This window comes from Triticum urartu, chromosome 5A, assembly GCF_056163025.1.
Source record: "Triticum urartu cultivar PI428250 chromosome 5A, HENAU_Tu73, whole genome shotgun sequence".
In the NCBI taxonomy this organism is placed as follows: Eukaryota; Viridiplantae; Streptophyta; class Magnoliopsida; order Poales; family Poaceae; genus Triticum; species Triticum urartu.
In genome coordinates this window covers 66,140,156-66,152,776 of record NC_141877.1, presented here as the reverse complement: position 1 = coordinate 66,152,776, position 12,621 = coordinate 66,140,156, and the positions used below count along the sequence as shown (strand labels likewise).

The 12,621-nt window shown below is 48.5% G+C and overlaps 1 protein-coding gene across 1 annotated transcript; it reads right to left on the bottom strand.

Annotated features, from left to right (window-relative positions):
* Nucleotides 1-8,125: 8,125 nt before the first annotated feature.
* Nucleotides 8,126-10,290, bottom strand: LOC125555643 (uncharacterized). The gene is made up of 3 exons (XM_048718531.2): nucleotides 10,007-10,290; nucleotides 8,826-9,152; nucleotides 8,126-8,727 (listed from the first exon to the last, which is right to left on the bottom strand). The coding sequence occupies exons 1-3, from the start codon at nucleotides 10,226-10,228 to the stop codon at nucleotides 8,299-8,301; spliced, it is 978 nt and encodes a 325-aa protein (XP_048574488.2). The 5' UTR covers nucleotides 10,229-10,290; the 3' UTR covers nucleotides 8,126-8,298.
* Between the last annotated feature and the right edge of the window lie 2,331 nt (nucleotides 10,291-12,621).

The following is a 12,621-nucleotide window of genomic DNA, read 5'->3' as shown; positions in this document are numbered from 1 at the left end:
TGGCATACATAATAGACCCTATGGCTGAGGCATAGGGGATGACACTCATCTCTTCTATATCTTCTGTCGTGGTCGGGCATTGAGCCGTGCTCAATCGCACACCTTGCAATACAGGCAAGAACCCCTTCTTGGACTGATCCATATTGAACTTCTTCAATATCTTGTCATGGTACGTACTTTGTGAAAGACCGATGAGGCGTCTCGATATATCTCTATAGATCTTGATGCCTAATATATAAGCAGCTTCTCCAAGGTCCTTCATTGAAAACACTTGTTCAAATAGGCCTTTATGCTTTCCAAGAATTCTATATCATTTCCCATCAACAGTATGTCATCCACATATAATATGAGAAATGCTATAGAGCTCCCACTCACTTTCTTCTAAATGCAGGCTTCTCCATAAGTCTGCATAAACCCAAACGCTTTGATCATCTCATCAAAGCGAATGTTCCAACTCCGAGACGCTTGCACCAGCCCATAGATTGAGCGCTGGAGCTTGCACACCTTGTTAGCATTCTTAGGATCGACAAAACCTTCCGGCTGCATCATATACAATTCTTCCTTAAGAAAGCCGTTAAGGAATGCCATTTTGATGTCCATTTGCCATATCTCATAATCATAGAATGCGGCAATTGCTAACATGATTCGGACGAACTTCAGCTTCGCTACGGGTGAGAAAGTCTCATCGTAGTCAACTCCTTGAACTTGTCGATAACCCTTAGCGACAAGTCGAGCCTTATAGATGGTCACATTACCATCCGCGTCTGTCTTCTTCTTAAAGATCCATTTATTTTCTATGGCTCGCCGATCATCGGGCAAGTCAGTCAAAGTCCATACTTCGTTTTCATACATGGATTCTATCTCGGATTTCATGGCTTCTAGCCATTTATTGAAATCTGGGCCCGCCATCGCTTCCTCATAGTTCGAAGGTTCACCGTTGTCTAACAACATGATTTCCAGGACAGGGTTGCCGTACCACTCTGGTGCGAAACGTGTCCTTGTGGACCTACGAAGTTCAGTAGGAGCTTGATCCGACGTATCTTGATCATCATCATTAACCTCCTCTCTAATCGGTGCAGGCACCACAGGAACATTTTCCTGAGCTGCGCTACTCTCCGCTTCAAGAGGCAGTACTTCATCAAGCTCTACTTTCCTCCCACTTACTTCTTTAGAGAGAAACTCTTTCTCTAGAAAGGATCCATTCCTGGCAACAAAGATCTTGCCTTCGGATCTGAGGTAGAAGGTATACCCAATGGTTTCCTTGGGGTATCCTATGAAGACGCATTTTTCTGACTTGGGTTCGAGCTTTTCAGGTTGCAGTTTCTTAACATAAGCATCGCATCCCCAAACTTTTAGAAACAACAGCTTAGGTTTCTTCCCAAACCATAATTCATACGATGTCGTCTCAACGGATTTCGACGAAGCCCTATTTAAAGTGAATGCGGCAGTCTCTAAAGCATAGCCCCAAAATGAGAGTGGTAGATCGGTAAGAGACATCATAGATCGCACCATATCCAATAGAGTGCGATTACGACGTTCGGACACAACGTTATGCTGAGGTGTTCCAGGCGGCGTGAGTTGTGAAACGATTCCACATTCCCTTAAGCGTGTGCCAAATTCGTGACTTAAATATTCCCCCCCACGATCTGATCGTAAGAACTTTATTTTTCTGTCACGTTGATTCTCAACCTCACTCTGAAATTCCTTGAACTTTTCAAAGGTCTCAGACTTGTGTTTCATTAAGTAGACATATCTACTCAAGTCATCAGTGAGAGTGAGAACATAACGATAGCCACCGCGAGCCTCAACACTCATTGGACCGCACACATCAGTATGTATAATTTCCAATAAGTTGGTTGCTCGCTGCATTGTTCCGGAGAACGGAGTCTTGGTCATTTTACCCATGAGGCATGGTTCGCACGTGTCAAATGATTTGTAATCAAGAGACTCTAAAAGTCCATCTGCATGGAGCTTCTTCATGCGTTTGACACCTATGTGACCAAGGCGGCAGTGCCACAAGTATGTGGGACTATCATTATCAACTTTACATCTTTTGGTATTCACACTATGAATATGTGTAACATTACGCTCGAGATTCATTAAGAATAAACCATTCACCAGCGGGGCATGACCATAAAACATATCTCTCATATAAATAGAACAACCATTATTCTCGGATTTAAATGAGTAGCCATCTCGAATTAAACGAGATCCTGATACAATGTTCATGCTCAAAGCTGGAACTAAATAACAATTATTGAGGTTTAAAACTAATCCGGTAGGTAAATGTAGAGGTAGCGTGCCGACGGCGATCACATCGACCTTGGAACCATTCCCGACGCGCATCGTCACCTCGTCCTTCGCCAGTCTCCGTTTATTCCGCAGCTCCTGCTTTGAGTTACAAATATGAGCAACCGCACCGGTATCAAATACCCAGGAGCTACTATGAGTGCTGGTAAGGTACACATCAATAACATGTATATCACATATACCTTTGGTGTTGCCGGCCTTCTTGTCCGCTAAGTATTTGGGGCAGTTCCGCTTCCAGTGACCACTTCCCTTGCAATAAAAGCACTCAGTTTCAGGCTTGGGTCCATTCTTTGACTTCCTCCTGGAAACTGATTTACTGGGCGCGGCAATTTCCTTGCCATCCTTCTTGAAGTTCTTCTTACCCTTACCTTTCTTGAACTTAGTGGTTTTATTCACCATCAACACTTGATTTTCCTTTTTGATCTCCACCTCCGCTGATTTCAGCATTGAATATACCTCGGGAATGGTCTTTTCCATCCCCTGCATATTAAAGTTCATCACAAAGCTCTTGTAGCTTGGTGGAAGCGACTGAAGGATTCTATCAATGACCGCGTCATCCGGGAGATTAACTCCCAGCTGAGTCAAGAGGTTGTGCAACCCAGACATCTTGAGTATGTGTTCACTGACAGAGCTATTTTCCTCCATCTTACAACTAAAGAACTTGTCGGAGACTTCATATCTCTTGACCCGGGCATGAGCTTGGAAAACCATTTTCAGCTCCTCAAACATCTCATATGCTCCGTGTTGCTCAAAACGCTTTTGGAGCCCCAGTTCTAAGCTGTAAAGCATGCCGCACTGAACGAGGGAGTAATCATCAGCACGCTGCTGCCAAGCGTTCATAACGTCTTAGTTTTCTGGGATGGGTGCTTCACCTAGCGGTGCTTCTAGGACATAATCTTTCTTGGCAGCTATGAGGATGATCCTCAGGTTCCGGACCCAGTCCGTATAGTTGCTGCCATCATCTTTCAGCTTGGTTTTCTCTAGAAACGCGTTGAAGTTGAGGGCAACATTAGCGTGGGCCATTTGATCTACAAGACATAGTGTAAAGATTTTAGACTAAGTTCATGATAATTAAGTTCATCTAATCAAATTATTCAATGAACTCCCACTCAGATAGACATCCCTCTAGTCATCTAAGTGAAACATGATCCGAGGCAACTAGGCCGTGTCCGATCATCACGTGAGACGGACTAGTCAACATCGGTGAACATCTACATGTTGATCGTATCTTCTATACGACTCATGCTCGACCTTTCGGTCCTCCGTGTTCCGAGGCCATGTCTGTACATGCTAGGCTCGTCAAGTCAACCTAAGTGTATTGCGTGTGTAAATCTGGCTTACACCCGTTGTATTCGAACGTTAGAATCTATCACACCCGATCATCACGTGGTGCTTCGAAACAACGAACCTTCGCAACGGTGCACAGTTAGGGGGAACACTTTCTTGAAATTAATTCGAGGGATCATCTTATTTAAGCTACCGTCATTCTAAGCAAATGAGATGTAAAACATGATAAACATCACATGCAATCAAATGGTGACATGATATGGCCAATATCATTTCGCTCCTTTTGATCTCCATCTTCGGGGCGCCATGATCATCGTCATCACCGGCATGACACCATGATCTCCATCATCGTGTCTTCATGAAGTTGTCACGTCAACTATTACTTCTACTACTATGGCTAATGGTTTAGCAATAAAGTAAAGTAATTACATGACGTTATATGTTGACACGCAGGTCACAAATAAATTAAGACAACTCCTATGGCTGTTGCCGGTTGTCATACTCATCGACATGCAAGTCGTGATTCCTATTACAAGAACATGATCATCTCATACATCACATATATCATTCATCACATCCTTTGGCCATATCACATCACAAATCACTTGCTGCAAAAACAAGTTAGACGTCCTCTAATTGTTGTTGCAAGTTTTTACGTGGCTGTTATAGGTTTCTAGCAAAAACGTTTCTTACCTACGCCAAAACCACAACGTGAATTGCCAATTTCTATTTACCCTTCATAAGGACCCTGTTCATCGAATCCGATCCGACTAAAATGGGAGAGACAGACACCCGCCAGCCACCTTATGCAACTAGTGCATGTCAGTCGGTGGAACCGGTCTCACGTAAGCGTACGTGTAAGGTTGGTCCGGGCCGCTTCATCCCACAATGCCGCCGAATCAAAGATAAGACTAGTAACGGCAAGATAATTGACAATATCGACGCCCACAACTGCTTTGTGTTCTACTCGTGCATAGAAACTACGCATAGACCTAGCTCTGATACCACTGTTGGGGATCGTAGCAGAAATTAAAAAATTTCTACGCATCACCAAGATCAATCTATGGAGTATTCTAGCTATGAGGGGAATAGGAGTGCATCTACATACCCTTGTAGATCGCGAGCGGAAGCGTTCAAGTGAACGAGGATGATGGAGTCGTACTCGCCGTGATCCAAATCACCGATGACCAAGTGCCGAACGGACAGCACCTCCGCGTTCAACGCACGTATAGTTGGGAAGACGTCTCCTCCTTCTTGATCCAGCAAGGGGGAAGGAGAGGTTGATGAAGATCCAGCAGCACGACGGTGTGGTGGTGGATGCAGCAGGATCCCGGCAGGGCTTCGCCAAGCGCAAGCGGGGAGGAGAGGTGTTGCGGAGGGAGAGGGAGGCGCCAAGGGCAAGGGTGCGGCTGCCCTCCCTCCCCCCTCTTTATATAGGGGCCTTGGGAGGGGTGCGCCGGCCCTAGGAGATCTAATCTCCAAGGGGGCGGCGGCCAAGGGGTGGCTTCACCCCCAAGCCAAGTGGGGGGCGCCCCCACCCCTAGGGTTTCCCAACCCTAGGCGCAGGGGGGCCCAAGGGGGGGGGCGCACCAGCCCACCAGGGGCTGGTTCCCCTCCCACTTCAGCCCATGGGGCCCTCCGGGATAGGTGGCCCCATCCGGTGGACCCCCGGGACCCTTCCGGTGGTCCCGGTACAATACCGGTAACCCCCGAAACCTTCCCGATGGCCGAAACTGGACTTCATATATATAAATCTTTACCTTCGGACCATTCCGGGACTCCTCGTGACGTCCGGGATCTCATCCGGGACTCCGAACAACTTTCGGGTTACTGCATACTAATATCTCTACAACCCTAGCGTCACCGAACCTTAAGTGTGTAGACCCTACGGGTTCGGGAGACACGCAGACATGACCGAGACGCCTCTCCGTTCAATAACCAACAGTGGGATCTGGATACCCATGTTGGCTCCCACATGCTCCTCGATGATCTCATCGAATGAACCACGATGTCGAGGACTCAATTAATCCCGTATTCAATTCCCTTTGTCAATCGGTACGTTACTTGCCCTAGACTCGATCGTCGGTATCCCAATACCTTGTTCAATCTCGTTACCGGCAAGTCACTTTACTCGTACCATAATGCATGATCCCGTGGCCAACCCCTTGGTCACATTGAGCTCATTATGATGATGCATTACCGAGTGGGCCCAGAGATACCTCTCCGTCATATGGAGTGACAAATCCCAGTCTCGATTCGTGCCAACCCAACAGACACTTTCGGAGATACCCGTAGTGCACCTTTATAGCCACCCAGTTACGTTGTGACGTTTGATACACCCAAAGCACTCCTACGGTATCCGGGAGTTGCACAATCTCATGGTCTAAGGAAATGATACTTGACATTAGAAAAGCTCTAGCAAACAAACTACACGATCTTTATGCTATGCTTAGGTTTGGGTCTTGTCCATCACATCATTCTCCTAATGATGTGATCCCATTATCAATGACATCCCCATGTCCATAGCCAGGAAACCACGACTATCTGTTGATCAACGAGCTAGTCAACTAGAGGCTCACTAGGGACACATTGTGGTCTATGTATTCACACATGTATTGCGATTTCCGGATTACACAATTATAGCATGAATAATAGACAATTATCATGAACAAAGAAATATAATAATAACTATTTTATTATTGCCTCTAGGGCATATTTCCAACAGCATGGGCATTCCACATGACCCAAAAGGAAAATTTAGTGTACAATCGGTCTTATAAGATTTTCTAATAGGTTGAAGAGGTGCACGGAAGCTCATCAAGGGAGGCATCAAGGTAACCGGGTTGCTCACTTCTCTTGGAATGATATTTGGAACTGCCCATGCTCACCGAATGTGTTCCAATTTGTTTGGCAGATTACCCATGACATTTTACCACACTGAGAAGCATTGTAAGAAGGGGAATTGAGATAGACCTACTTTTTCTAGTTGTGCACACTTTCTTGAGATGCAAAGGCATGGGCCAGATTTGGGGAAGGCTTAGGGCGGAGGGAGAGAGATGTGAACTAGTGTGGACGTCAAGGCCAAAGGAAGTGTTGCATGTGATAATGCATACAAAATACAAACTTGACAAGATCGTGGCCTTGTTGTGGATCGGGAGGAAAAACAAGAAACAAAATTAATGATGTTGAAGGGTTGCTTAGAGAAGAGGAAGTGATACAAAGATTGGGAGGTGTGTGATCGACTATGAGCAGCTATACCTCCCCATTGTGGCGGCGAAACTTTGTATAGGCCAGTTCTTTTCAGATTTTGCAACAGCTTCTCCCAATTGGCCCTATATGTGCAACGTCGAAGAGCTACTTATGGAAGATAGGGTGAAGATAAATATTGATGGGTCGTCCGATCCTGACATGGAAATCGATGGATGGGGCTTTATTATCAAGGACCAGGCTGGAGATTTCATGGGAGCTAGCACACGTACAAAATATATTTCACTATGGATCCTCTCCAAGCTGAAGCTTATTGCTTGTCTAAGTGCAATCCGTGCAAACATCTGACTGGGGACTGATCAATTTGACTTGGAGTCTAACACCCAAGTCCTTCGTCCATGTCATTGAAAATAATGATTTAGACCTTAGAGAAACGAAATGCTCTTCTAGGAGATGAAGTTTCTCCTGAACTCAATTTTTTTTCTAGTTTTACTATGTCTTCTTGCTCGAGAATTTGCAACAAGGTTGCCGACGTTGTCACAAAGTTTGGTGCAAGCAAGCATTGTTTGGCAGGATATGGTCCAAACCTTTAAGCAAGGTCTTATTGACATCGACATTTTCCTAGGAACCGACAGGAGCTACGTCTTTTTATTAAGAAGAAAAGAATTGATAGGTTAATAAGGAAAAGTGGTCGAAAACATGATACAACAACAACACATGCACACATGTACACACCAGCCTAGTCAACTGCTTTGTCACATCCAAGTGGCTAGAGACAACCCTCTACAACCCAATCCAAGGCTACTGCTCTGGCTTCCACACCAGCCCTGAGGTAGCCCAGTAGCATAGTCGAAGGCCATGCCGTTGAAACGCCCAAAACCATCACCCTACACGTTAATGATTTTTGGAATCATTGCACTGAATTCCATGCTTGCCTCATGGCCACGCACCAGTCTAGTCGAAACACTATCATCCAAGCGACCAAAATCAACATCCCATGCGCATGTGATTTTGTAAGCCCCCTCTCCAACTTCCACACCGTCCCTAAGGCTGCACACCCGCATGACCGACGACAAAACTACCAATCCATACAAGCTGCCCGGCCGAGACGACTAACGGTGAGCAAATAACCGGATTACATAAATCTATCTCGAAATCTAAGGGGATACATTTAAGGAAGATGATAGTAGAGCAATATATTTAGTAACCCAAATAGCAGCGGAGTTCCACTGTCATGCAAGTACCTTGCTTACAAATTCGCAATCCACTAAAATAGAAAATAAACCTCACTCATCAACACAAAGATTTGACCGATAGATAATGGCAGAGCAATATAGAGTAACATAATACCAAAAGAGTTTCGTTCTCAATGCACTCATGCAAGTATATATCATAGACTGAGATAGACTGCCTCAACACACGCAGACTTATGATAGATAGGTAAGCTACTCGATGACATGGATAGGTAGGCGGTTTGCAGGTAGAATGATAGGACTAGTCTGTGGTCTCTGAAGGTGGAGACGACGGCCCTCCAATCTTGTAGTCCCGCAGCGCAACCTCGAGCCTTCGAAGTGAGGCCATGAGAGAATCATCGGCTGCATCCTCGTAGGAGAAGTACTTCTTGTGCTGCCCAAGCACGAAGAGCACACTGATGTGAATCATGGCGATGGCGGAGCCGGTCTTGCCGTCGACGCCGTTCTTCTCGACGTCCTCCATGAGAGCACGGCAGTTCGAACGCACCTTGTAGAAGAGACCTGCCATGCAAGTCGTTGAGTGCGCCGGGTCAGAAGATTCGAGGAGCGTGAGAGTTTTCTGGAGCACCGCCTTCACCTCATCGTCCGAGCACATGGTGGGCGTGGGCTCGACGAGTGAGGATTTCTTCACCATCTCGTACAGGCTGGTCCTCCCCTGATCAGCTTCACCCTGCAACCAGCCAACCACACATCGTGGTCTGAGTCTGATGTACATGCATGGAAACATCACGGCGGGGAAGATCTACACTAGCACGAGAGTGAGCATACCATGATCTTGTCCTCCGCAGACATGTACTCCTCCACCGAGGCCTTGTTCTCACCCATGGAGGAGATGAGGAATTCCTGGGGGGTCAGCTTGTTGTGAGAGGTGAGCAGGAGACGGATACGAGCATGCACGCCGATCAGCATGTTGATGGCCTCATCTTCGTCGAAGGGTGCTCCTTCGACCATCCCGTCGCACGCCTTCTGGAGGGCCTCGACTTCTTTGGTGAAGCAAGCCTGCTCGGCGATGCTGCTCTGCTTTGGAACGCAGAGGCCCCGCAGCAGAGCGGACGTTTCCTCAGCCATGGTCTTGATCTTCTCCGCCGAGAACGCCTGCAGATTGTGAGATAACGAATTCGCAAAAGAAGCAAGTAAATAAGAAGATCATCATGAGACAACGCGGTTTATAGCTAACAGATCTACACATAACAAAACGAAACATTGCAAAAGCGAAACCAAATCACAGAGAACAAGCGACTACGGCGAACATCGCTGCCGATGCCGACGTCGCATCCACGTGCTCAGACAAGGCTCGCGACGAGGAACGCCTGCATCTCGCGGCGAGTTCGGCGTAGAATGCGCGGAACGCGTACATCTCCGGCCCCATCATTCTCAGCAAGCGCCAGGCCGCCCCAAGGCGCGCCAGGCATGTCCGCCGCCGCGCAGCTTCGGCGACCGGGCCACCGTTACCTAGCACACTCCCGAACGACGCACACACCGACCCGCGCGCGCCCTATCTCCACGAGGGAGCCGCTCGACCAACGCGTGCGGCGAGCACCGCCGAGATATCCGATTGGACGCGTTTCCCGAACTTCCCTAACAGCTCTAGAACGTCGCGAGCACGACAGCACCAGGCGGCCGCAGCCGCTCCACGGAGACGATCGATCTACACCAACCGCGGCAGGCCCTAGCCCTACAGCGCGCCTATCCGCCGCCGCGTACCCTCCCAACTTGAGCAACCCGGCCACCGCCACCATGCGCATGCACTCCCGCACCAGGCGTACCCACCCTGCAGCGCGCGCCCTTGCTCCGCGAGCCACTCAGACGCCGACGCCTCCGAGAGGAGGACGCTGGCGCCGCTCTCAACGCCACGCCTCCGAGAGGTTTCCGAAATAGTTCCACACGGATCTCGCGCATAGTAGAGAGTAGACTAGACGGAGGAAGGGAGGATAGCCGGATATATATACCTTGGGCTTGAGGTCGTCGTCGGAGAAGGCGGGGCCGCGTCCCTGGACGGCAGCGAGCGTGGCCACCGAGCGCTTGCCGTCCACGGCAAGCACCAGACCGCCGGCGGCGCCGGCCGGCGCTTGCTTGGCGGAGACCACCGAAGGCGACGCCGACGCGGCCTTGTTGCCGGCCAGCATGAGAGAGGCGCCTGACGACGGCGTGGTCTTCCCGGCGGGTAGCATGACGCACGGCAGGGTGGAGAGTGGCGAAGGCAGAAAGGGTGGAGAGAGAGGGGTGAGGTGAAAGTGGGAAGGGCGAGGAGGGGCGTGGGTGCATATTCGGTATATATAGCGGAGCGGGGCGCGTGATCACATGGCGTGCGTGGACTGAGGACGACGGAAGGGTTGCCAGAAAGATAGTCTCGGAGTAGGTCCGTCAGGGGGTCTCTCTGATAAAGGAAACAGAAGCCGCAGGAGGGTCATGCTGACATTCTTCCCTTTGGTTTGTGGTTGGTTGGGTCTTGTTTCTCTTTTACTACTATTTTCCTGGTTGTTGCAGATTGACCACGGACGGTCTTGAATGAAGAAAATACGGCAGGCTGAAATAAAGATAAGAATAACATGCATGGACCAACTCAACGTAGACATTGAAACATCCAGCCCAAAAAAGCCTCAGTTCCTTCACATATATAGTATTGATTCTCACGTCCACTTCCCTCTGCGTGCTTTGGCTAAAGTAAACAGGGCAGGCGCGAGCAGTTGAGGCGCCATGGCGCAGGAGCGCGGCAGCCAAGCAACAGCTAGCGCAGTGTAGTTTGATTTCTTTCGCAATGACCAAACGGCGACCGTGTCAACAAGATAAGGATCCGGAACAAGCGACTGTACCGGTCATTTGGCTAAAGTAAACAAGCGACTTTACCAGATGAAAACTAGAGTATGAATTTGCCATAAAACAAAATGGATGGATAATATGGAACTCCACCGTCTCCGTTGTTTACAAGTGTTTCATTGCCGTCAGTACAGGGTAGGGAGCGGGTGCGTGATCACACCATGGTCATGCGCATGGGTGTGAAGCCAGGCCAACGGGTGCCCGAAGGATCGGCCAGATACTATGGAACAACCAGAACCAGTGCAGCATTTTTCAACTTGGACCAGAGATCCGTTTGTGCCGTCTGATAAAGTGAAACAGTGGCGATGGCAGAACATACTACTCTCTCCGTTCCAAATTACTTGTCGCAGAAATTGATGTATCTAAAACTAAAATACATCTAGATACATCTATACTTGCGACAAGTAATTCGGAACGGAGGGAGTACATGGCAGAGGCAGTTTCTTTGATTGTTTTTTGCTTCTTTCTACCGAGGCCAAGGGCGCAGCACGTACGGTGCATGTTTCTTTCTTCCCTCCCAAGTTTGACCGGGCCTTAATTTCCTTTCTTTTTCTTTCCTGGTTGTTGCACGCTTTTGGATGATGAAATATCGGCAGAAATAAAGATGAGAATAGTAGCATGGATCAAGGCAATGTACAAGCCTCAAATCCTTCCTTCCCGTTTCGAAAAAAGTTTTTACCGTTTCGAAAAAATCCTTCCTTCACATAAAATGTATATTAACCTTTTGCGTTTAGTTACAACAAACAATTTGGAATCGGTAATTGGAACTGCAAGAGACACTACTTGTCATCTGTAAACTGCCGTTATCTGCGTCCTTGCGTCTTTCTCTTTTGCCAAAGTAAACAGCCGTTCTGGCGGCAACAGTGGGCAGTGGCTTTTACCTGCCAAAGCAACAGTGACCGTATCAGCGCAGACGTAGGGAAGTTTGGACTGGACGCACCATCCAAAGCATGGTTTCTTTCCTTCCTGCATGGTGGGTGTCTGCATGTGGGGCCCTCCAATCTGGGGATACAAGACTCCACAATCAACCCGTCCCGCTCTACTCCGAGCTGTAGCACTCTTCTTCACCCTGCAAGTGCCTTTGGTAAAAGTAAACAGGCAGGCAGGCTCGGTGGTGGTTGCAGGCAGCACCTCGCACACACGGTGCTTGGTTTCTTCCGTGCCAAGTTTGGTCGCGTCTCATTTTTCCTTCCGTTGCTGCAAATTACCCACGATTTTGGAACAAGAAAAAAAAGGTATGAACCGCCGCGCGCAGGCGCAGTTGAGGCGAGCAGGACCATGACCCGTGTCAACAAGAAAACGACGGACTCATGCGAGGCATGCTTTTTTTCTTCTTCTTTCCCAACGACTGAACTGAACCACGGCCGTGTCAGCAAGAAAACGACGGACCCAAAAGCACAAATCTGGACGCCGTGTACGTACCGTTTTTCACCCTGTGTTATTACGGTTGTGCCGCATGCACTGGCCACCAAAAGGGATGCGCGCGCTGCGGTGCACGTAGAGCAGTCCCAGTCACGGACGCCACGCCGCCACCTGCCGTCGTGCAATCTTGGGGCTTGTTAGAGCAACTCCAATAAGGCGACCCAAACGGACGGCGAATTCGTTCATTTTTTTGTTTTTTTGGATCGGTCGCCCGCCTGGCGTCCGCCCTATTTTTGATATGGGTCGACAGGGCGCCCAACGCGTCGACCCATATGTGCCTGCGTGGCCGGCTGGCCGTTCAATATTACATTGATTTGCAGTCAAA

Coding starts and splice junctions, on each gene's coding strand:
- LOC125555643 (XM_048718531.2), bottom strand. CDS start 10,228: ATGCTACCCGCCGGGAAGACCACGCCGTCGTCAGGCGCCTCTCTCATG. Junction 9,153..10,006: donor ACGACGACCTCAAGCCCAAG/GTATATATATCC, acceptor CACAATCTGCAG/GCGTTCTCGGCGGAGAAGAT. Junction 8,728..8,825: donor CTGCGGAGGACAAGATCATG/GTATGCTCACTC, acceptor GGCTGGTTGCAG/GGTGAAGCTGATCAGGGGAG.